Below are 26,580 nucleotides of genomic sequence, written 5' to 3'. Positions count from 1 at the left end.
GGATATCCATATATTTGCACAATTTTGAATGGACTTAATTGTTGCCTATACCCCTTAGCAAAAAAATCTATAGAATACTATAGAAAAACCTATGGACCAGTTCTATAGAAATCTTCTGTAGAATACTACAGGATTTTTGCGGATACTATAGAAATTGCCTACGTGTTTTACTATAGATTCTGGGAAATAATCTATAGAATACTATAGTACTTTAGAAAATATATACTGTGTAGATGGTTTTTTTGTAGAAAAATAATCTATAGAATCCTATAGAAAACCCCATGGATGCTTTCTATAGAACCTTTCTGTAGAATACCATTCTTTAGAATACTATAGAATTTGTGACCTATATTCTATAGAATCTGTGGACATTTCTATAGAACTTCTTTGAAGAATACTATAGAATGTTTGCAGATATTCTATAGAATTTACCAATGGATTTTAATATAGATTCTGCAAAATAATCTATAGAAAAGACTATTGATGTTTCTATAGAATTTCTGTAGAATATACTGCAGGATATTGGCAAATATTCTATAGAATTCATCTATGAATTTTACTATAGATTCCACCAAATAATCGATAGAATCCTATAGAAAATTGCTATTGTTTTCTAGATTGGTGTAGAAATTCTTTAGAATTAACCTATAGATTTTCCTATAGATTCCATAAATAATCTATAGAAAATCCATGGATGTTTTCTATATAACTGCTCTGTACTCTATAGAATAAGCTCTACAATATGAATGGACAATACATAATCTTCTATAGCTAACACCACATGTGTTTTGACATTATATAGAATATTGAATTCTATAGCAATGCCTGATATTGAGTCATGTACAGCTATATATTTGATACATTTTTCAGAGAATGCCCCACAGTAATTATGTGTTACATGCCATATAATAGACTGCAAAACAGAGTAGAGTACTGCACACTCCAATGAGTTGTTTGTAACAGACTCACACTAACAATAGATATTGTTATATGTCACCTAGCTTTGATCTCCAATTGTAACAGATAATTAGTTACATAACAAAAGTGATCAACGTATACATACAGATGCAGTCACAGAAATTCTGGAGCATTTACATCAGAATACAAGGACAGTGACATTCATTCAGTTTAGAGTTCCATTCCAATTGTGAAGCTGACCAAGCAAGGAGGCAGAGGCAGAACGTCCAAAATACAACCCGGTGTGGGCATTTATTAATTCATGAACACAATGACACACAGCCTCAATCCTGCTGTTTCTCCCTGACCACAGCCTGCAGCCACAAGGATCTCACACACACTACCAGCCACCACACACAGGGAAACAGAGCCTAAATACACTAATCAGCACAACAAGACACAGGTGAGGGGGGAGCAATTAGACACAGGTGGGGGGGAGGAGACAACACAGGGCACCAGGTGCACACAATCAGGAGTAACAGACATGGGGAAAGCCAGGTGTCATCTAGCTTTGAACAGTTGTATAAAGTTTGTGATTAGGTGTGTCAAATTGAAGACAATTGTAATATGAAGTTGTTTAAAACTGGTAAAAAATACATGGTTATGCAACTGGTTCAGGTCACAAAATGTGTCTTATTCATTTGTATATGAGATTCATACAAGATGTATTTGTGCAAACTCGCAAAGTTTGAGCTGGACTAGATATATATATATTTTGTATTTAGACTGATGAGTTCCAGTTTACCGTCTTTCTCAAAAAGTTACATTAAATAATAAATACAAAATAAATTACAATAAAATGAGTGTTGTTTAGTCTTCACATCTTGTAATCATGTTTATAATTTTGAGCACCAAATTATTGAAAAGTATCGATAAGAGTATCGAAAAATACCGGTATCGATAAGCAGTATCGGTATCGGTATTGTTAAAACCCTAACGATACCCATCCCTAGGAAAGAGTTACATGTTTGTCAGCTTAGAAACATTTTTTGTATTTTCTGGTCAGCTTCACTGATGAAATACCTTATGTCAGTATAGAGTGAACTAATTTCATATTTATCTCAAAGACCATTGAAAAAGATTGCTGTATCCAGGTCCCGTTCGTATAGTAGTACATTTAGAAATACAATTTGGCCCAGTTGGTTGAGGGCCTACCGTATTTGATTACAATGACTCTCAAAAAGTGTACGCACCAACTGAACTTGTCTTTGTCTGGGAATCAGTCAGGGGAGAGGTGGGAGGGAAGACAGGGCTAGATGGAGAAAGGAATCACTTTTTTTGACCAGACCGCTAGACTGTGACATTGAAGGAGAGGAAAATGAGAGAGTAAATAGGTCTGATTATCAGGGTGGCCTAATGGGGCTGACTGTCCCCATTTGACAGGCTAATAGCACACTTGACAGATGGATGTAGAAGAAGCAATGCCAGGCCTATTGTTGAAGTTTGCTGCAGTAATGAGGTGTCTGCCAGTAATCTGCTAGGCCTATGTCCAGCCCTATAAGGTCCTTTGTGGCCATGTAATTGCACTGTTCCTAGTTTCGGCAGGTGGTTTCCTCGGTTGGCCACTGCAGAGGCACAAGGATGCAGCAGGGAAATGTGGTAATAATGCACTTCAAAAAACCAAAAGCAGAGACACTCTTTAAAATGTGGAAGGCTTTTTTGTTGGTTGTACACGTTTCCACTTTTGGAAATCTTGTCCTTTCCCTTTGTATGTTTGTGCTCACACATGATGCAAGGTTGTGAGCGGTGGCGTAACAACACGCAAGTTCCATGTAAATGAAGTAGGAATAGGAGATGTGTTTATATTCTGAGCCCGAAGTACCGTGGAGATTAGATACAATACAAGTCATCATCCATACAGCAGGATCATCCCACCAATCCTACCCAATGAACTAAAATGGTTGAAAATTGATTTTAATGTGAAAAACAGACAACTGTAATCCAAATGAATACAAAGGCACTGTTATCCAGGGTGTTGCTGCCCTTACTGTATGGATAGGACGACATTTTCTTAATCCTATTATTAAAGCAGCATTATAAAAAACAGTTTAGAAATGTACTTGATTTCTTCAGCATAAGATTTACCACTTTAGAACTTAGCTGTGAGACAACAGCAAAGGATGGCACTGTTTGTACTAAACAGATGAACAATGCACAACCCTAATCACACATGATGTTCTCTCTATGCCGGAGCCAGGGCTGGCAGTATCATAGACAGATTTCTTTGTTTATGGGACACGGACAATGTTAATGCGCATCTGGGAATAGACAGGTGCCCAGATATGAAAGATCTGGAAAGCTACTGATTCAAAAGCTGTTTAATTAAGTAGGCCATGCCATGGAAGTTGACATAAAAGCTCACATTTTGAAAAAACATAAAAATACATTGTATGATCAGTTTTCATTTGTTTAATAGATTTAAATGTGGAATTTATTGCCAGATAAATGTGGCACAGTTAAAGGTGTGCTCATCATTTTTTGTTATTTGCTGTTATTCTCAGCACAACTGTTAAAAAGGTTTGAGAGAAGTTATTTCTCAGCAAATTATAATAATTCAGCACACCCTCTTATTTATCTTACTTTACACCCTTCACATTTTAGCTATCAATAACATCTGTGATCAAAGAACCCAATCAAAATGTGTATCCACCACTCCAAAATAAATAGTTCTTGCTTCTACTCAGCTCAAACCACATAATCAGGTATTGGATTTAGTGGATGGATAGAGCCCTCCCATGAGATGTAGACTGTTGACAAGATTAATTGTATATTATTACCATTCTTGAACTGAAGTTCAAACTACAAAAAAACAGATACGTGAAGTGGTCCTTTAAGTGAGATTACTCAGGAAAGAAAAGTTTGTGCTTGTCTCAATGGTGTCTTTGCCTTTTCAACTTGAAATGGCTTTAGTGTGGACTGTTGTAAGATTAAGGAAAACCAAGAGACCACCTAGAAAATGGAAAGGCAGAAGTAGTTAGAGGAGTTATGATGTGAGCCATAAGGAGACAAAGGTGAGAGGAGGAAAGTGGACGATGAGGAGAGGAGGGAGTAATGGAGGTTGGGAGGGAGTTGAAGGGATTTAGTGTAAATCACCAAGGAGGCCATTTAACTGCCCTCGATCCCAGCGTGTGTCTGTGAGGAAGGACTGATCAATAGTGTGATTTAGGAGTTCATTCACAGCTTATGCTCTCCAACACACACACACACACACACACACACACACACACACACACACACACACACACACACACACACACACACACACACACACACACACACACACACACACACACACACACACACACACACACACACACACACACACACACACACACACACACACACACACACACACACACACACACACACACACACAGATATAGACATAGAAAGGTTATATACATCCCCCTCTTATGCTATGAATCACACCAGGCCTGAAGTTAGTCATATTTATCTATGATAGCTATTGAAAAGTAGCCATTTTATTTCTCATTGAGAAAGAGTGTGGTCTATTTTAGGGGAAGGACACTCTCCACTTCTCGTGGATTTATGAAATTGCTAGATTACCAGAAAGATAAATATATGGTACTCAAGTTGAGGGCAATAATAGTACTTGTGAGGAAAACTGCAGACTTGACAGACTTGTTTTTTTATGCAATCCATCCTTGACACTGCTTCATAGGAGGAGGGTATTTTCTCAACCTTCACACATATTACAACTCCTCTGTTATGTGTGGGTGGTTTGATAAACAATCATTGTGAAACAGATCATAAATCTAATGAATGGTGCTATCTTTTTAAACGGATGCCTGATGCTCAAGAGTTCTTTGATCTTACTGGCACAGCCTCTTGACCTACATTATGTGCCAACAGTCTTTTAGACCACAGAATTCCATGTATATCTACAAAAAATCCTCCTCCAGTGCTCTGTTTTGAGAGCTATTCCCACAGAAATGCAAACAACGCTATGCTCTTCCTTCTATGGGCAGACTGGGTGGGTTGCATTTAAGAAACTAAGATGTTATGGGCTGGACTGAAATGCAAACAACCAGATGAATTAAAGAGGTCTGTGCTTGTTGGATTTCCAAAATCAGACAGTGTTAGGCAACATGTACGTTGTGCGTGTTCAAGACACTACTCATTAAGTGTGTAGAGTTTAAAGCCTTACAGAGACTCTCCTTTAGTTTTTTCTTGTTGTTGCCTTTTTCCTTGTTCCTTCCCCCTCATTGTTTTTTCTATGCATCAGAGCTACAGTGTCAAAAGATTACATCATCTTAGACGGTTCTTCGGGCTCTCTCTGGGTGCCATTTTTATTTCATTTGATGCCTGTTCTCATAAATGTTGATCCTCTCCCTGGACCCTGAACGAGAGGTATTAGCTTTAGGCAAAAAGAAAATTGGGGGCTTGAATGCTGCTGGGCTTCCTCGTCAATTCTGATGTCTTAATACAGTTTTTGAAGTAATTCTAGGAAGTCAGTGTGTTTGTGAGGATGTAGGCTCAATGCAGTGCACAGGTTTTTCTTTCCGTCTTACTTTTATACATACAGTAGAGTTCTGTTCAGAATCCTCTATGTATAATGTGATTTCCAAAATAATTCCAACCATGGTTCCTTGACAGAAATCCATGATGCTGAACTGATCCCTCTTTATGATGTTTGAGAGAGCCCCATTACTATGTAGTCATGGCTGGCTTGGCCGTCTGAGCCCCTGCTAATAGGGAGGGTGGTAGTTAAATCTATACCTTTGACAGAGGCACAGCACATGACTATAGGCTGCTCTCCTCATCTGAGACACTGAGCCCCTCTTAGGAGGCAGCATGGTTCAATTGTGTGCCAGCATCTTAAAGCACAAACTGCAAGTGCACCATCGAGAGAGAACAACTCTGCTTGTATGGGTGGTTCTGTATGTGGCCATATGTATGTATGTATGTATGTGTGCACAGTCGTATGGGACTTTGCTACAATATCAGCTGACCAATTAAAGTGCAACTTTCTGTCCAATCATTTCAATGAGAGCTACTGAAGCAGAGCAGGAACTGCCAGCTGGGAATTCAGATATGAAAGTTGCGCTGCTGGAGAAGCACAGACGCCTATCTGCAATCAGTCTTTCCCAGGAATCCCAGAATGAGAAACAAGGTGAAAGGAGAGAGAGAGAGGGGGAGATGTTAAACAAGCATGCTGATTTCCGGGGAGAACTTATAATATTAACATTGTTATTACAAATCATATTTACGTACTATTAAAAGACAAGCTTCATTTGTTATTCCTTATACTTTACAACAGTTGTAGTGTTGAGGAAAATGTGTTTAAGGTCCAAAGAAAAGTAATCATGGTAAATACATTACTAGATCAAATCCTTTTTTTGAGATCAGAACAGCACATTTGATATGCCTTCCCCTCAACATACCATATGAATTATAGTGACTGCACACTTCAGTAACAATATTGAAAACAGAAGCTCGGGGTCTGTGCCAGATTTGTAAAATGATGCTCCAACGCATCTGTATTCCAGAGTAGATTAATCGTACAAAGCTAAAGCATGCTTTTTATTCTTTCATCCCTTTGTATCAAACTCTCTCTCAACTTTTCTCTCTCCCCCTCTCTCTCCCCTTTCCTCTCAATTTCTCTCTGTCTCAGCCAGACACTGGGAGGCTTTGACTTTGATTAATGGTGAGCCAAGCTCTGCATTAAAAGCCAGGGGCAGCAAGTTGGGCCAGATAAAAGTGGAGCACAGGAGCAAGGGGTGGGAGGGACGGAGGGAGGAAAGAAGAGTGCAGGACACAGTCACCAATCACTGTCGGCATCATCGTCCCACGGTGACAGTGGGGGACGCTGTTGGAGGGGACAGCGGTGCTTCATTGGGCTGAACCTCAACCTCATACAGGCACAACACATTGTCTCTGACAGGCTCTTCACACATAGGCTACTAGGACACACATACATGCACATACACACTCTTTATCCCTTTCTCTTGCTTGTCTTCTCCAAAACACGTTCACTGTCTGTCCAGTGGGACACGTCAGTGAGAAAAGTTTATTTTTCTTAGGGGAATGCAGTGAGATTTTTTGTTGGAGAATTGTAAGTTCTATAACAAGATATTTAGAGCTAACAATAGCCTCCTGGGACCCAGCCCATTGAAAATGACTGTAGTGGACATTTTGTTAACATGCATCTCCTTTTACTCGTTTGAGCTACTCTATCAATCCCTGATGTACTGTACAGAGGACATCCTGGTCTTTCCAGTGATATGTCATTGGTTGAAATTGCATGCTGGGAAGTTCCTCTTTCTCCTCATCCAAAATGGCTGGCATACCAAAAACAACATGTTATAGAAGCAGGAGGAGAAGTCAAATATTGTTGAATAATTGTAATTTTTACCATGAAAATCATACATGTTCTTATTTATTAACATGTGAGGAACTAGAATTAGTTCTGAAAGCAATTAAATAATTCAAGTTTTCAAATAACAAGCCCTTTTATAAATGTCCATTCTAGTGGAGGTCAGGACCATCTTCATGGATTTTATGACTCAATATTGTTGCAGGAGACGGAACTGAAGCAGACATTTTCTGTACCAGATAGTTAAGGAAAATTCTGATTTAGAGATGAGGATGATGAGAGAGATGAGGATTTCACACCTGGGATAGAAGAGGGTCAAGAAGAAGGGGAGGAAAGATGCAGGAGGCTCCATGAGCGCACAGATACAGACAGAGAGACAGATAGGGACGAGCTGGAAAGACATGGCTCTCTGTGGGCCAAGAGTAGCACGTATGTCTTATTGTTGTTTTTATTTTAAGTGGAGCCATGAAAAATGAGAATTGCCTCAGGAATGCCAGCTTTGTTTCTATGAGCATGGTCAAATGGAGACCACATCCATACAACTAGTTAAGATTACCCTACAGCCCGTGCCGACTGGAGTCAATGAGGTACTTTTCCCACTACATTGACTCCAAAGTCTTTGAAGATCTGGAAGGATTCACCAAAAACCAAACTAGTTGTTTAGTGACCAAATAAACAGCAATGTTCAGATCAATTACTTATTTATGTTTTAAATAAAGGTGAATGTATTATTGTATTAATATCCCTCTATAACCACAATACGTTACATAGTCTATCTGTTAATTTTGGCTGTCTTTTCAAACTAATATGGTCCCGACGTCCTCTACAGTGGACATAATGTAACATTTAAAAGTAAAATAAGTCTAAATTGCAAGATGTTTTTTTAACCCTAAATAGGTAGGAAATCACAAAAAAAAGGAAATTGGGAGACACTTTTTTTCCTCGGGTCCCAGGAGGATAGCTTGTCTTGTAAAAAATCCAATAACATTTCCATTGTTTTAAAGTTAATTAACTTTGACATTGTTTTAATGTCAGCTAGGGCTACTTTTGTATCAACCGATCACAAGTAACTCACATATCATTGCTGTCACCAACAAAGAAACTTTGCTAGCAATCAGAAGGATAAATGAACAAGTTGATCAAATACCACATGAAAATTATAATCAACTAAGTTGTCAGTTAAAAAATGTTTCTTGAGTGAGGAGTAAGAGCTGCTCTGGCACAGGGAGAAGATGTCCAAATCCCACCTACGAAGCTCTGATTGGCTCGGTTGTTTCTTCAAATGGGGTTAAAAGCCTATAATAAGCACAACAGCATATTTATTTGATTTGCTGAGAAGATTGGAGATCCGGGTGGTTAATCAGAGGTCTTAACCCAGGCTATATACACCAGCACACAGTCATACACTAGACACTTAGCACTTCAAAACATGCAGAAACAATTATTCACGGTAACAATTGATGTTTTTCTGTCTGTCCGCCTGAATGCATGAATTGAGTTGGGATCAGGAGTCGGGGCTGGGGCTGTGGAAATACCTCTCTTCTCAACCACTTTTTCCACTGCAGGAATGTTATGTGAAGAGTGCCCCTCCCCTGGGTCTGTCAGGAACAGTGTGTGCCTGTAGCCGGTAATTGATAATGCGGCCCAGGCAGCCCTAGCCCTGGTCAGTGGAGCGTGAACCAGCCTGAGAGGCAAAGAGGCTGAAGTGCACCGAGGTGAAGCTTAGCCCTCACACTCTCTGTCGAGGGTAAGAGAGAGAGGGAGAGAGGAAATGAGGGAGGGAGGGAGGGAAAGCAGGACAAGGGAGAGTCAAGGGAGGCACACGTAACAGAATCCATTCACACTGACAGGATAAAGAGTGCCCATTCATTATTTAGTTACATTTGAGTTAACTCTCTGACACTCAAATCAAGAAATACGTTATCTGATTAAAACCTTAGAACACTACAAAACAGCAGCAGGCGACTATATGGAATAAAAGAGGTCAGGGGCTTTATTCCTTACAGAACTCCGTAACCCATGAGTATTTATGCATGTGAAGTAAAAAGAGAAAGAAATTACCAAAACGAGTCTGATGAAAAGGGTCATTTAGTTGAGAGAGGGTGCTATTTAATGCCTTTTGAGTAGAGGAGTTATTCAGAAAAATGGAGAGTGGAGACCAGGTGGAGCGATGACTAGGCCTCAGCAGCAAGCAGGCCGAGAGCCAAGAGGCTGATAGGCACAACATGTTGAGCATGGACTTGTGTGGGGCTGTATTTATTCCTGCAGACATGGGTGGAGACTCGTTACTGCATTCTATACAAACAGCAAAGCTTTGAACTCATTATGAGCAGACGGCGCAGAATCAGTTTTTAATCAGACGTACTTGTATGTTTACAAATTGGTTTGATGAGCACGTTTGGTTGGATTCATCTTTGGACTTTGAAACTGAATTATGGTTTATTTTAGCACCTTGGAGTAGTTTGTGATCATACAGTAATTTCTGGAGCATCTTTACATGGCAGTAAAGAGATTGATTTGTACATATGAGCTAAGCAATTTGTAATTTGCGACACTATTATAAACTTGATACATTTCTCTATCATGTCTTTTTTTGATTTATTTATTAACACTGATTCTACTAAAAGCCTCTGAAAACAGCAAGCAGAAACTCACATCTAGATTAAGAAGAACGTCTTGGTTTAACACTCAAAAACTCAGCAACTGTAATCTCCTTTAGACTGTGTTTAGTGATTGGATCAGTTTGTATTGATACAGCACTGGTGGCTACCAAAGCAAACAGCTGTGCAAACGGCATCTCATTGTGATCCAAATGTTGCTTTGCCCTGATTGGTGCAGTACGGTATAAGGAGTCACATTTTCCAACAGAGCCCTGAATACTTAAACCCAATAGGAAGAGCACAGATAAAAACAATCTCTGAAGTGCAATAACCAAAACACAGGAAATTGTGCTTTTTTCAAGATTCTCCAGCGGCAAGAGTGGTTTGTTTGGAATAAACTGTAGAAAAAACATGGCACCTACAGTAGCTAACCAGGGTAGACAAAATACCTCCAAAAGCTTTAACTTGATGTACAGGTAACCAAAAGATCTCTTGGAAGTGTATATTGATTTAACTTTGCAGATTTTTAGAAACTTGCTCACCTACTGTCCAAGTCAGCACTGTTTGAGACATTTTGGAACTAGTGAGTTTGCCCAAGATTAGACATTTTAACATTACAAATTGATGCAAACAAATTCGATATCAGCTGCAAGGAAATATGCTTTTTTTCCTCAAAGAGAAAAAAGTACAGATATTAAACTATGCAACGGTCAGCCTCAGTGACAAGATATTAAAAAATGTGTACATTGCAAGGCATTGTGTCAAAAAGACAAAGGGGGGTGGACGATGCAATGACATGTGACCCCTGTTCTGATGGTAAATTAGGATTGATTTCAATTCAGGTTAATTTATTTTATTTTATACTTGTAAAGTCCATAAACAAGAAAGAAAAAAAGGTTGTTGTACTTAAAACTAAGACCTTTATAATGCCTGTAGTAAAAAAAAAAGGCAGTTGTACTGACATTTTAAGATTTGAAGCGACACACAGAAACAGCAGTATCCTGTTATTATGGATTATTTCTTCCTAATGTCCAGTAACACAATCTTTGAGCAGCATGTAAGGAGCGATGAAGGGATGATGGAGGAATGGCAATGCAAGGGACAGAAACGTTGCAATGAGCAGGAAATTGCCATGTCCCTGGGTAACAGCCCATGTGGGGGCATTCAGGTGAACTAGGGCTGAAGGATATAGGAGTCTGTGCAACTGGGCCAAAGCGATCACAATGCTAGAACAATTTGATTCCAAACGGCTGAATAACATGTTGTGCATAAACAGATGTTTGTTACATAGAGAATGTATCTCTGTCAGTTTATTTGTATAGTATATGCTGTACATGTAGGGTTCTTGTTTTGTTGATAATCAAGTACAGTCTGCTTTTTATTTGAATGGATGCAAACATATTTATTTTACTGCCACTGTGTAGTCATTTTATGGCTTACCATGACATGAGTTGCAATTAAATCTTTAATTTCTACTTGGTGTTGGACTCTATATCTTTAAAAAGACAGTTTTGTATAATTTTTGTTAGGTTACATCTAGATGGGCAAATAAAATAAATATTCTCTGTTCGTGTTAGGTTTTAACATTTCATTTTAACATTCATTCAAGGAGTAATTTCTAACTGAATGACATTTAACATGCTATGATTAATACATGTATCTTTTAATATACATTATAATGTAATGTTAGACTCATGCCTACAAGGTTATTTTACTTACACAATCATGGTAATAAAAAAGCCTAGTGAAGCTTTTATTAGTAACTGCATGAATTATTTTAAAAATACAATTACAGTACATTGGTCAATTGCTTATATGCAGACATTGAAATAACAAAAAGAAGTGGCTTATTTGCATAATCAGATTAAGCAGATGTATACTGATTAAAATGTTAAATCTATATTTTAAAAAGCTTAGGAACCTAATAACTGCACCATCTAGATGCAACACAGAGTGCTCTCATATTCTGCCCAAGTAGCCAAAATAACTCAGCCCAACAGCAGACTAAATCCACCACAATTGGTTGCTGGACTCACGCCAGGCTTGTGGCCGGAGTCCTGCTAACTGCGGCTGACAATCAGTCCATGTCCACACCCTCACCTCTTTGCCAAAAATTGCAGCCTTGTTTTGGCCAGAGCCGGCATATTTTTGGTCCTGCAGTGCCAGAATATGGCTGAATGAAGCTCTAATCAGCCTGACTCAGCTGGCTACCTGGGTGCTGATGAGAGTGAAAGTTGTTTAAACTTGAATTCTGTGCTGAGTACTGATGGCTGTTAAGGATTTCTTCAAGGTACACACATGGGATGATATGTATTAAAGTTGTCCATTATTTATAAAATGTGGAGATCATGTTCTTACTATAATTAAATGTTATAAAAGTGATGTGAGGTACTGTTTGTCCTAGAGCTAGCTTTGTATTCCAATTTATGATTCTAAAGTAAATAATTAAAATGGCTGAAAAAGGCTAACAATTCTACAGTTTAATATATTAGATTAAAATGGAAAGATGAGCAGCATGCAAACCATAACTCTCCCCTTGTGGCTAAGGGAATATGTCTATAACTGTTTTGTTTACAAACTATTTAGGTTGAGAGATATCTGTAATAATCAATATTATTAAAGAAATATATTCCAGGTTTTAAACCGGCTAACAGGGGCGCTGCACCCTCTTACTTTCGGCGTGCGCCCTCATACCAAAATGGTGATTTTCCCCGTAAAACTTTAAAGTGATGCCAGAAAACAATATTTCTGTTCGTCAAAAATGCTACAATTACTGCAAAGATATGAAAATCGTGTGAAATAGACTGTCAGATGGCATAGATACTGTAGCTTTGTTTTTACAAAGCTCGAAACGTTGCGTCGTTGTTACTGTCCGCGGTGCCATCTGGTATACAGGTGTCAGTTCTCGTCATTTATATATCTTATATACAAGATCAGCACCACAGTATTGCCCTTATACTATATTTTCCTAGAAAAACCCCTGTATTCATTTTGTATTACTCTTTCTGTGTCCTACAGCTCCCTCAATAGTCCCCATCATGCACCAGATCAGCTCCACCATGAATAGCTTCACACTGTCATGGCCACAACCAGAGCAGCCCAATGGCATCATCCTGGACTATGAGCTGCGGTATTACGAAAAGGTAAGGTGTGTGTGTGTGTGTGTGTGTGTGTGTGTGTGTGTGTGTGTGTGTGTGTGTGTGTGTGTGTGTGTGTGTGTGTGTGTGTGTGTGTGTGTGTGTGTGTGTGTGTGTGTGTGTGTGTGTGTGTGTGTGTGTGTGTGTGTGTGTGTGTGTGTGTGTGTGTGTGTGTGTGTGTGTGTGTGTGTGTGTGTGTGTGTGTGTGGCTCTACATATTTGAATGTACATGGTATGTCAGCTCTTTCTGGTTTTGTCTCCTCTTCTCTACACAAACTTCATGTAAAGTCCCCCAAAGATGTAAGCTCTACCAGATGTCTGTAAGCAGAGTCCCCTGGGTTGATAATATGTTCTTTCACTATGTTCACTCCATCTCTCCCACTGTTCTTTGGTTTCTGCTGCTGATGAAGTGAATAGGTTGACCTCTGCTCCGGCCCACTCTGCACAGTGCAGCAACCTGTCCTGCTGTGAAAATGCTTTGCGTCTGAGGGGAGTCACATCGACCCGTCTGCTCACACACAATATGTCTGCTTTATTAAGTCGCCAGCCCTACCCCATAGCGCCTATGCTGCTCTAGTATTGACCTGTAGGCTTTTCCCAAGGCCTTGGACATAATGATACCAAGAGATCAGAGACTCTATCTTTTTGTTTGGGCTCTTGTTTGTCCTCCTAAAGCTGATCGATAGTTATAGCAAGGTTGATCGTGCATGCTTTGTCATCTTGAGCTAATACTTTATCCGAGGCTCGGTGCACCTTCACCCATGTTCGGCTCTACATTTGAAAGACAAAAATCAATAGAGTTTTACAAATGTTTTTCTTTTTATGTTAAGTTATTTATTTCACACATACTCGCTTTAGCTAAGCTTTGTGGATCAATATTCACAGCTGCATCTTAGAAGAGTGTTGGTCACATTTAGCATTTTCTATCAGAGAGAACAACAATCATGTTTTTCAATTATGTTTGCAGTAGGAAACTCTGTGATCCAATATTAGTTGCAATGCTTGCTGTTTCCCCCTCTGGCATTGCACAGGTCATGAAATTGAATCTGATTGCCATAGCCCTGAGAAACCTTATCTGTCAGCTTAGTGTTGTGTAAATAACACTTATACAGACTCCCATTAACTCGTGAATATCAATGAAACCTAATCCTATTGATGTTTATGTAGCATGTCTTCACACAAATAGATGAGCAAGGCGTAATCACAAATTAGTGAATTAACGAGGACAAGGTGGCTAATTGCACTGGGATGATTCAGGTGACGGAGTTATTGCACTCTTTGCTGTCTTTTCGTTCCTTCATATTCCCCCTGTACTAACATGTACAACCATGCGAATGTGAGTAACACACAGTAGGTGAGTCAGAGTGATTGCTTTGCAGCTCACTAGGCTGTGGAGATGAGATTGCCACATTGGTGGTCCTCCCTTGACACTCTGTATTTTGGATCTGACGAGGCTTTTTATAGGCTCCAAACAGACTTTTCCTCACCCAGCCACTGCTGTCCAAAGTGACACTGCTGATGTGTTTTTGTGCCTGATTGAGCACCAACTCTTAGAAGAAGAAAAAAAGCAGATGGTGGCAAATCAAATGCCATGTGTGTAATTTCCATAGCAGTTAAGATGTATTATACAAATGCATGATGAATTCTCTGCATAAATCTTCAGTGTCACACCAGTTGGCTTGGGTTATTTACATGCATGTTTGGCCTGCTTGTTGAATATGGAGAAGCAGGGAATTCAATTGCATTCCACCGAGGTCAGTCCTGCCAACTCTCCATTGATTCTCTGAATGCTTGAGAGGTCCTGACAATCTGGAAGTTTCACGCAGCCGTAAAGTGATGATGTGGCCTTCTGGTCATAAAAGGCAATAGTGGAGGAATGTCTATCATGTCTTACACACATCCCCAGTGCCATGGGTCATTTATAGGCTGGATAATACAGTCATAAAAACGGCCCTGCTATACCTTCTCTTTTATGCATTTCACTGATGCATGCATTAATCTGAGAGTAGTTGCACTGTTCATGGTTCAGGAGTTGATTGTCTCAGCGTGCCTGGCACAGTCAGCCAGTCCTTAGCACAGCAGAGAGCCGTCTTTCTGTAGACTTCATCTCAAAGGAAGCCCTCTATGCCCATTTACAAGAGTGACTTCTTCAGCAGCACGGCATTGTGACTACCTCAGGGTAATTCTAAAAGAACATTCAGCTTATTTTTCTTTTTACAACCTTTTCTTAATGTCGGAAATGTATCCATCAAGATAATAACATATTTCTCTCAACAGACTTTTTTAGACGCAAGAACCAATTTGAACATACGTAATTTTAAGTAGTTTCAGTAAGTAAGTAAGTAGGTAATTTGTAAGTATTAAATAAGTTATAAAATGTGGAGTTGTCATGAGAAAAAAAGTCCATAGATGGTTTTGAAATGTGAACTGTGCCTACATGGTTGTGTTACCTTGACTGCTTGGCACCCAGACAATAGAGACATACGTTTTATGAGATTGTATCCTAGGCAGCCGTTCTTCGAAAGGCTTTTTCAACTGCTACAAAACCACTCTTTCCCATTTTCCCCTTTAAACTGTGGGTTTTCTCTGGACGAGGGTCTAAGGACAGAGGGGTGTCGTATTGTCATACTGATATTCTGTACAAACTGTGAAGTCCACTGAGACAAATGTAACATTTTTGCAGTAGTGAACCGTGTCTATCACAACTGGAGACACACACACCCCCCCACACTGATTGGTTGCTTTCTTTTCTAACACAAAAGCACTGAAATGCGTAGTGCATGGTCCGAGAAGGACAAACAAATCAACTTAACACTGTAATATTACAGATCAACAACACAGATACGATTCTCATTTATTCATTTTATATACATTTTATTACATGTTATTTATAATTAAATCGATTTTTTGTTTGTTTTATCTGAGTGTTCCAGGGTATTCTCTGAATACCTTGAAGGCCCTGACGGTTTGCCACTGCATTTGTGATATTGGGCAATATAAATAAACATTGATTGATTGATTGACTCTTCACCTGAATGTCTTTGCTCCCAAAGCAGTGTTATGGTAAGGGATTGGCAATCCGCAACCAAAAAAGCTAGGTGCCACCAAATCTTTCACAATGTCCCTTTTAGGTTCTAGTGAGACAATTAAATACGATCCAGAAAGTCAAGTTAGAGTAACAGCTAACAAGCACCACATGTATAACGATTTGTGATACTTCCAGACATGATTAAACATGTTTATGTTGCAAGTTAAACATATGCCAGAACAGTGGAGTTAAGAATGTAGTCCTGAAGGCACTTCTCTCAAGAGGATTCTACCCTATAAATTGGATAGCAAGATGAAATGAATTCAAGTTTTTCAGGTAAAAAGTAGAATCTCATGCCCCCATTCTCTATTTTTCTCATACCGTTTTCCCGTGGTTCCCTGAAATTTGTGGGAGGGTGGAAATAACTCAGCATAGCGAAGGTCAGGCCTTCCATTAAGGCTGGAGCAGAGCAGCCAGTGGCTCCGGTTACTGATGGCTCTGTGTTTGTTGTTGTTAGAGAGAGGGTGGGAGCTTTTCTCAGTGTTTGTGTGTGACTATCAGCAGTAGTTCAGGTGTATTCATTCTGTATGACAACAGCACTCTCATGAAACTGAGTGATAAAGTCAGGTGCAAACACAAGTGTACAGCACGTCTCCAGGATCTGCAGCACACTGACCCTAGCTCCATCTGCATTGTTGGCACTTTAAAATCCCTCTTGTACTTTACATACAATTAGCAATTCCTCAGAAGAGAGGCCAAGAAAAAGTGTTTATTATTCTATTCTTCTCTCCCTGCCAGCCCTCAGAGTCGACCACAACACTTTTGTAGACACACACAGATGTTGTACAGACAAGCTTAGATTTTTAATGGAACCTATGAAAAGCAGGACTTGTGCTGCACTCCCTCAGTCCCCTAGCAAGGGTATGCACATTTCCTCCTTCAGACTGCCTTCTTCTCTCCCTCTTTGTTTGACTCCCACCCCGCTCACTGAGGCCTCCTTGTTAGTCTCCAGGTGAATGGAAAGCATACAAAGAGTCATCTCAAAAGAAGTTGGTTGCAAAGAAAAAGACAAAGTAAATACATTTCCCTTCAAATTGCACTGTAGATAAGATGATACTTCTCACCTCTCTCGTAGTGTGCTCACTAGCATTAAGCAGGAGTTTTTGCAGGACCTGAATACGATAAAACCTTTTTTTTTGTTATGCCATATGGTGATATTTGATTTTGCATTATTTTAGTTTATGTATTTCCAAAAGGCGTTTATGGGGTTTTAATGGAATTAAATATAATATTTAACAGCATTTTAATGATAATAATTTGTATTTATTTTTACTTTAGATTAGAATCTATGTCGTAGTATTGAACATTTGCATTTGGTAATAAAACCCATCTACTCAATAAGATTTGAATTGTTGGTCAATATTTGACAATTTTATTTTTATTTTCTTTCAATTCAATTTATTTCTTAACAAAGATACAAATAGAATGTTGTCCCTCATGAAACTCCTATCATGTTCCCTTTGTGTGTTTCTGTGTGTGTCTGTGTGTGTGTGTTATACTTGCATGCGTTCATGTGTGTGAGCCTGTGAAGAGGACACATGGTATTCACAATGTCTGTCTTTGCGCCAGGTGGCCATGCTGTCCATTTTGGGTGGTTGGCATTATTTGAAAATCAGACCCACGCATTCAAACAAAAATTCAAACAAAAGGACACACAACAAACACACACACACACACACACACACACACACACACACACACACACACACACACACACACACACACACACACACACACACACACACACACACACACACACACACACACACACACGTCATATCATGTCAGGATAGTTCTATGGTCCAATATCATATAATGTATTGGTTGCCTTTACAAACAATCATCGGCAATGGTTTTCACTGGCAAACACACAGCCAAAAACCCTCTGAATTTAAGTGGGAACAGGCAGAAAGGATCTCCCCCTCTGCAGTCTGCTGGCAGCAAAATGCCAATTGTTGGAAAATTGGCAATTACAAAAATAAATTGAAAGTTTTAACAAGAAAAAGTATTGGAGTTCCACCATTATGATTATAATAGATACAGTAATAATGTAGTACATCTAGCAAAAGTCAAATCTTTAGAATGGTACCAATTAAAGCTAGGGAGGTAGTTTATTTTTGATAAGCAACATATTCTCTCCATCTTAAAATGTGTTGTTGCTTTGCAGTGTGGGCAGTTGTTACCAAAGCTAGAAATGCATTCAGGACATTCTAAGTTGGAATCAGGTTTGCACCAAAGGGATGTAAACACGCATCTGTATTTTGTAGAACAGCCAATAAGCACTTTCCATCACTAAAATGATGTCCATGATCTCACAGGCTGGATTTGAAAGCCTGAATAAAGCCAAGAGGAGATGCAGACGTCTAGTTTTCTCTCAAACCAATTGATTTACAATATTCTAAAACGTTAATTATCTTCCAATGACGCCATTACTATACTGCCTACCCCCTGTTTAAATATGTGTACATTTGCCCAGTAACTGTTGTCAATGTGGTTCCAGGTAGTTCTAGTTTGAGTAGCTAGTACACATATTGAGACAGAAACCAATGACAAGTTGTGTAACAATCTTGCAAAGTTTGTCTTAGGGATTTTACTGAATGCTGCCAAAAACAAACTCCACGTGGTACATCCTGTCTGTCACCTCTGGCAATGCTTTTGATTGGCTGTTCTGCCATCTGCCTTCCCACCTGCAACACTCTCTTTATTTAGCGAGTGAGGGTGTGTCCCTCATAATCCCCATTTGACTGGCAGCAGGAGAGGACCTCTCGTGGTTGGAAGTCCCTGCTGGCATGGCATTTTATTGGCTATCCCCTAGCTCACAGGAGGGCCAAATGCCAGCTCATTTTTAAGTGGCAGATGTGTGTGAGTGTGTGTGTCTTGCACATAATCCCTCTTTGACTGGCAGCATGAAAGGGCCATTCCTAGCTGGTGCTCCCTCAAGGGATTCTCCCCCATGGGCGGTTTGCCATCTGTCTGCTCACCTGTCCTCCATTCAAACTCAACAGATGGGGGTGTGGTCCGGAGAAATTCAGGAAAGACTGATAGAAGGAGAAGGCAATTCTTGACCCCAAGTGGTCCGTGTGCACTCAACCATGTCTTATACCAGATGAATAGGTGGCTCCAGTGTCTCATGGGGTTTCATGTCTTTTGCATCACTTTCAAATGTACAAGCTGCCTCTTTTCAATTCTAAATTCACCATTATATTTGTATGCAGCACAGCAAAGAGGTAACAGATTGTGGGATCTAATGGACAAAAGGTCTGCGAGATGATTAAACTCTCTAACCAAGTTACATCGAGCTTTCTTTTTATAAACATATTTTTCCTCTCCGAAGCCGAATGTAAGCCTGTTGATGCGATGCTCTCCCATCCCAAGCACAAACATTTGTCTTCATCAAGCCCAGAGTGTCCAATAAGAGCTAATGTGATTGCACAAATCATTATGTGGGGTTGCTCCGTCTGCTCAATGACGGAGCAACCGGAATGATTCAATTACACCAATCAGATTGGATAATGATTTCGATGTGGGTTGCTTCTGCCTCGAGTTTCTTATCGCTTCCTGCCATCATCTTTCTCCTCCTCCTCGTCACCCCCCTGCCCCTTGCTTCCTCTTTGCCTATCTATCTTTCCCACTCCACACTGTTGTCAGCTTAGATTTTGTATTCATATTTCCTCAGAGCAGTCAAACATGTATTATTAGTGTATTTACTAAGTTTAATAAAAAACAACCTGTCTCCATTTACACATTTCTACTGACACAGGGAATTGCGCCCCCCCCACTTTCAACTGCCCTCTTCCCTCTCAACAGTGTGTCTGCATCTAGCTATCAGCAGCCTGCAGTAGTGGGTTTAGTGTAGGTGCAGTCTTATTTTCTGGCTGTCATATTCACTCTGGGTTGGGGAAGGTGACAGACCTAAGTAATTACTGATCCCCCCTATCAGATACCTCCAGCAAGCCACAAAAGTTACTGCAGACTTAAGCCTGGAAAAGATAGAAAGAGATGCATGATCAGGACGGCATGTCCTATACAGTCTTTTACATGATGAACGGCCATAATGTATGCCTACATACAAATATGCATGTTAACTTCCAGGATCCGAACATATATTCAAATGTAGAAACAGAGCATATGAAAAAAAGGCACTTACCTACATAGTATGTATGTCACCACAAAAAGCAATTGCACCTAGGATTCTTTTCTAGCCTTCCTTTATATTTAAAATGCATCGCACTTCAGACAACAAAACAAGAGGATGTATTGTTCCAACTTCCTGCAGTAATTCAACTGCCATACAGCACATCTGAAGAGACAATATTCTATTACTGTTCCGAAGTAGCTGCTGTTTGTAAAAATGATTCCTTTTAATTACCACATTATGTATGTTTGTTTGTGAGTGGTGTGCTTGTGTTCTCATGGGTAAACTGACCCAAGCCTTATTAAAAACCGAAAGCAAAAACATATTACTGTTTGATATTTAAATTGGCCCTTAAGACATCATTTTTAACCTGTTCAACCCTGAGCCTGTTTTTCAGGTCTCAGGCTCGAAAAAAATGACATTCCCAGAACAAATGACCATATCTTCCCTTCTAAAAGGGTTACATTAATAATCTTTGTTCTCAAAGTAATGATAAACCTGTGAGTTGGATGTAGAATAGTCAGAATCAATATAGATGTTTTTTATTTTAAAGAAAATTCAGATTGAACATAGTAAAAAACATTGGGCCCCCCCCCCCCAGCTTCAGTACCCTTCTTTATCTTCCATGTATTTATTTTTCTATGCTATCTACTGTTTTCATACATCTTCTGTCAATATTGTTTTTTGAAAACAGCACTTCCTATATCGCTGGTTTACAATATACAGCCTAAACTGATTTCATCCAGCTTTGGTCCACTTTCTCCGTGCTATTTCCTAAATATACAATGCCTGAGTGTTATTTTTTAACTGTGTGGGTAAACACTTTCCAGCTGACGCCTTCCCTGTAACTCATCTGTAACCTGCTCTCTGTGTGTTCGTTGCTCTTTCCAGGACCATGCAGAGATTAACTCCACCATCCTGCGGAGCCAAACTAACACTGCACGTGTGGAGGGCCTCAGGCCGGGTACAGTGTACGTCGTACAGGTGCGAGCACGGACTGTGGCTGGCTTTGGCAAATACAGCAGCAAGATGTGCTTCCAAACCCTCACAGATGGTAAGGATCCGCGAGCCAGGAGAAACAGCTCTCTGTGCGTCTCTCTCTTTCTGTCTCACACGCACAACCACACACACTCACACACCAACTCTTTTTGACACTCTTGTCGCTCTTTGTCTGATGTAGCATTATTATTCATAGGTGAGATAGAGAGGAACCGTAATGTTTGATTGCACTTCTATTTCTACAGCTAGATTAATTTCCTTCACGTCAGGTTTGTGTGTGGGTGCTTTGAATATGTAGAACGCCGAGTGTCTTTTGTTTGTGCAACTAACTGTGCTTGATCCAAAATGCTTAGCTAATTGGTTTTTCACCCAGCCTTCTGTTGCTGGAGAGTCGTCCCAGAATGCATAGCTGTGATTAGTAGTTGATGAGATTAATTTTTCTGCCATGGGGGGGGGGCTGGATTGTTGGAAAGGGAAGTGGCTGAAGAGAAGCTGCAACACCTGCTGCACTGGCAATGCTGCGGAACTAAGTTTATTAGTGTAAGAAAATGTGTGTGCTGGGCTGCTGGTGGTGGCAGTAAATAGCCCTTCTTTGTGTAGTGATTTTTCATAGACTTTCCAGGCAATAAAATGAGTTCTAAAATGCACACACGATTCAATCTGGATTAATTAAACATTTGAATGGATAGCAATTACAAGATTTGCAATTACAAGTGCTGTCTCGTTGTTCCCTGCTGAACTGCTAGCCTACATTCCAGGTGTGGCCATAGCTCATTATGTAATGTGTGTGTAATGTATCAAAGACAGGAGTGACATTTTACTTCTTGTATTGCATTAATTAAAACTATCATAATGAATAGGATTCTGATGATCTTGAGGGAGGAGAAGATAGAAAGGATAATAATGGAGATGAAGGTGATCCTTGTGACCCTTTAACTGTGCAGAGCAGGTCATGGCACCTTTGAATCACCCTGACGGTAACAAATTATCTCTCCCTCAAACACTTGTGCGTGTTTCCATGCCTCCCGTTCAAGCAATCACTGTTTGCGGTTCATCTGTTGGCTCGCTTCCATAGCACGACATTCATCAAGACAATTAGCAGCAGACTCTGGAGAACCGCTGACAATAATACCCACGGCTCCACCTCCTGCCCCTCCTGCCAGTTTTCTCTCCCCCCCTGTCACACTGCTCGACTGTCTCGTCATGACACCACCAAACTGTTGTGCTCCCTCCATATCTTTTCTTAAAACATATAATCCCCTTTGTCACCCTTTCGACACGTTTTCATACACTTCCATAAGGTGTCTTTTTGCACCTCTACACACAGAAACACACATACTCGCAAGCAGTGTAGACTTGATTGGCAGGTATGATGAAAGATAACTGATTGGTCCATCACTATGGTTAATGATGTCAGAGTTCTCCAGTTTTCCAATAAACTGAAGCCACACTAAATAACTAATTGTAATAGGAGCCTATTTGCGACGAAAACAGGTAGCTGCATGATTTCTGGCTGTCACAGAAACACTCCATTCTCATATGGGTGAAGGGGAGATTTATCTGGACTTTTCATGCCTGATATGCATCAGAATAAAACAGGAAGACTGCCTGGAAGCTTGAGAAGCCAGAACATCATTCACACTGTTTGCTTGAAACACACTTGAGAAATGTGCAAGTTAAAAGAGTGAGCAATACCTGTCACATTGAGTTCCCTCATATATCCCAGCTCTCACACTGCTTGGAAGATACATTAGTTCTCCCTTTATCACTTTAATCCAATAGACCCATTCTACACGGGGGATTGAATTTAGAAGCTGCTGATTTGCCTGCAGCATGCAAAATCGTTGAATGCTTTAAATACAGTCTTGGAAAAGATGAGGGAATACAGGCACACACAAAGATAACTAAGGATTCTGCTGTGTAGAGTTTTTAGGAAGGCACACGCTGTCCTCTGAACTCCTGCCAGCCTGCCCCAGCTATGTACATACAACATGTTTGGGCTACACAGGTGATTGGCAGTAGATGCCTTCCTTTCAACACGTAAGAAAAAACATTCCAAGGTGCACCTTTGTGTCCGCTTTTTCTGACAGGTATAGCAGCTGAGAAGGTTTAGAGGCCCCCCTTTCACTTTCTCCCCATCACTCTTATCCTTCTCTGTCACTCTCTGTCTCTTTCTAGGTTTATCAAACACAACCTGTCAGCCAGTCTTGCTAAAGCTTACTGGATTTCAGTCCGCACCGCTCACAGAGAGATCTATATGGTTTCTTTGTACAATAGTACACCCAGTCTAACCATTCAACTATGTCTCTTCTTATTCTTTATACTATGTATGAGCTATTCTCAAAGCCTGTTCTTGTGTTTTTTTGTGTAATACAGATGACTTCAAGTCTGAGCTGAGGGAGCAGCTTCCTCTGATTGCAGGGTCAGCGGCAGCAGGAGTGGTCTTTATTGTTTCCCTTATCGCTATCTCCATCGTTTGCAGCAGGTAACCACTTTTTACTTTGTTCTGTCTCTTGCAATACATGGCAGAAAAGGCTGTAATTAAATGACTTATTTGCAACATTTTTCAATTACAGATTGAATTGTCAACAACATTAATTCAGTTTTTCTTAATGCTTCAAATATTTTTTTCTCAGGAAGAAAATAGGAACAAATCCAGTTCACCTTTGCTAGTGTAATAACAGCATATAGCGTCCTGGGGCACTCTAGCAAATATAGGGAACATAATAACATTAACCCCATGCCATCCAATACAGAATCCCTGCATGCATTCCCATTTGCTATTAACTATTGAAAGGCAGATGGCAACGCTGCATGAAAATGGATTTCCATCACATTGTGATGGATTGTCAATGTTTCTACCACTTTGCATCTAATGCATTATTCAACCGTCATATGTTTAGATACTGTATCTTCAAAGTACTGAAATACTTTGATACTGAAACTCATTACAGTTTTTGAGACATTAGAGATCTAGCACCCAGGTCAAACTGTGGAAAACACAGTATGTGAGTTCATTACATAAACTTGCTGCGCATTTAGTCATAGCAATCATTTTGATGGTAAGGACAGCTAAGTTGACATATTCTAAATGGAGTACACATGCACGGAGAACCTAACAACTCCTACTTTACCATGTTAAGTAGCTTTAGTCAAGGCAATTTAATTTTGCAGCAGTTTGTCACACTCCTATCTTGCTCTGCTTTAAATATATGAAAGTCGAAATTTCTGCAGTGCTGTGTGCAACTTTAAGCAAGTGTTCATGAAGCGGGACAGGCTCTTTTGATGCTGAGGCAGACCAGACAGATGAAAAGCAGAGAGATCCTATCAAGGTCTAATTAAAAATCAGCTCATTTTCATAAACTTATTTTGCCATTGCTAACCCTCTGCAACTGATTCAATTTCAGCCAAGTCATTTTTAGACCATACAGAGAAACATGAAAAGTAATAAGGCCTCGTTTACACTTCCTTTCATCTTGTCATCTCTCTCTTCCCTTTCTCTCTCTTCTCTCTCAATATTCATTGCTCCCTTAGGAAAAGGGCATACACCAAGGAGGCTGTGTACAGTGACAAGTTGCAACATTACAGCACAGGAAGAGGTAAGTCCAAACTAACACAGGCCAGTGGTTTGTTGGTCCCAAATGTTTTGTTTGTCTGTACCTATTCTGGGTATTTCAAACCCGAAAAAAAAAGAAAAGTAAAAAGATCAATTTGTATTTTGATACACCATACATATTTTGTTGAGAGATTGTTGTTTACATGTCCTAATACCAAAAAGAGACATTTAGAATGTTGCGCTGCCTGGGTGAAAAATGCTCTTTTCTGCGAATGTTCATATATATTATTTATATACCTAAACTATATGCCTTTTACACACATATAAATAAATAAATACATATGGATGTACGTTAATCATGAGCTCTTACATAATGTATTCGCATTAATGAAAAATAAGTGAGGTAAAAGACAAATCCTCACCTGAGGTAGTTGTAAATTACATTTCAGGTCTTTAATACAATGACACTGACTGACAGTCGTATCCCAGGGCTGTATGTTGCTGTGATTGAGTCATGTTTTAAGCACTCCGCGGGCACCACCTGATGAGGGGAAGGAGCCTGAAGGGACACACACATAACCTCCATCACACATGCTCGCTCACATACACACTTAAGGGTGTGTATGAGATTTGTACCACAAATGAAAGCCCTACTGCCGACTTAGCAGTCTGAAAAGGGGCTCACTCGAGGGTATAGAGTTTTGTTGAGCCTGACACAGCAAAGCGTTTCAGCACAGTTACTTTGTGTCAAAGCTTCAGCAGTGGCAGCCTAGGGCTCGTTAAACCTGCTGTGGGCAGAGGAAGTTTTGTCACAGGCTATCTTTGGTTAAACAAAAAACGCAATTAACATGAGTGGTGAAAATAAATAAAGATCAGAGAAGCTTGCCGCCCTAATCACAAATAAGCAATCTGAAGCAGAGAAGAAATAAAACGCTGATAAGGGATCCTATTCACAAGTTGTTCCGTCAACATTCACATCGCCAAACCTCATGAAGTAATTTCCCATCCTATGATGTATTGTTGTCTTCTATTCTCTAAAGATTTGACTGGCAGTTTTGTAATTACAGTATCCAACGCAACAATTAAATAGCGCAGCTCAGCCAATTGTTTTGGGTGAATCTCCAAAAATGTGTTACAGGGTTTTAAACAGCTGCTTACTGTTCCAGCTGTTGCCACACACGTTAGGTGATGTGTCTTCATTCCCAGCGCACCTAATGTGACAGGCGTCAAGAGGCATGGTGCTCATACTGTAAAATTAGTATGTGCTTTGTGGTGTGGTCATATTTATGAAAATTAGACCTCTAACATTATACCAGTGGGTGGGATGTCATGACAGGCAGGGACCCATGCGTGAACAAACACATCATTCCAACAGATGAACCAAGGAATGCTTGTGTGGCATGGATGATTTTTGTTTTAATTCTACACATCAGTGCATCATTAGCTTTCATCTCAACGTATCACACACACCTCACTGCGTCAGAGCATATACCATTTTTCTCACTTTTCACACTTTTCCACACATCAACAACCTGTCAACACCAGCTAATTAACAGACAGATATTTCTAAGCGCTACATGTTAACTCTATGCCCTAATGCTTCTCTGCAGATGACTTGCAACACATCTTTAAAACACTAATGTTCAAACCCTGTATGTTGCTTTGTAGCTTCAGCTGTTGTTTGTGGTTCAGCATCTGCTGCTCACACTGAATGAGAATGGGAGAAGAAGGCCTATTTTCCACATGTGGTTATTGTTAGATGCCAAATACA

General features: G+C 39.9%; 1 protein-coding gene across 4 annotated transcripts in view; it reads left to right on the top strand.

Moving 5' to 3' along the window:
• The window catches only part of ephb1 (EPH receptor B1), a 149,959-nt gene that overhangs the window by 97,188 nt on the left and 26,191 nt on the right, over positions 1-26,580 (top strand). For all 4 annotated transcript variants that reach the window (XM_079648089.1, XM_079648087.1, XM_079648086.1 and 1 more), the window contains 4 exons: positions 12,913-13,037; positions 21,146-21,308; positions 23,630-23,738; positions 24,788-24,852. In XM_079648089.1, the coding sequence (XP_079504215.1) occupies positions 12,913-13,037; positions 21,146-21,308; positions 23,630-23,738; positions 24,788-24,852 (462 nt within the window). The remainder of the gene's footprint in view (positions 1-12,912; positions 13,038-21,145; positions 21,309-23,629; positions 23,739-24,787; positions 24,853-26,580) is intronic.

This window comes from Notothenia rossii, assembly GCF_949606895.1.
Source record: "Notothenia rossii genome assembly, chromosome: 9".
In the NCBI taxonomy this organism is placed as follows: Eukaryota; Metazoa; Chordata; class Actinopteri; order Perciformes; family Nototheniidae; genus Notothenia; species Notothenia rossii.
Note: the sequence above shows the minus strand (reverse complement) of the source record. Positions and strands in the feature narration are given on the sequence as shown.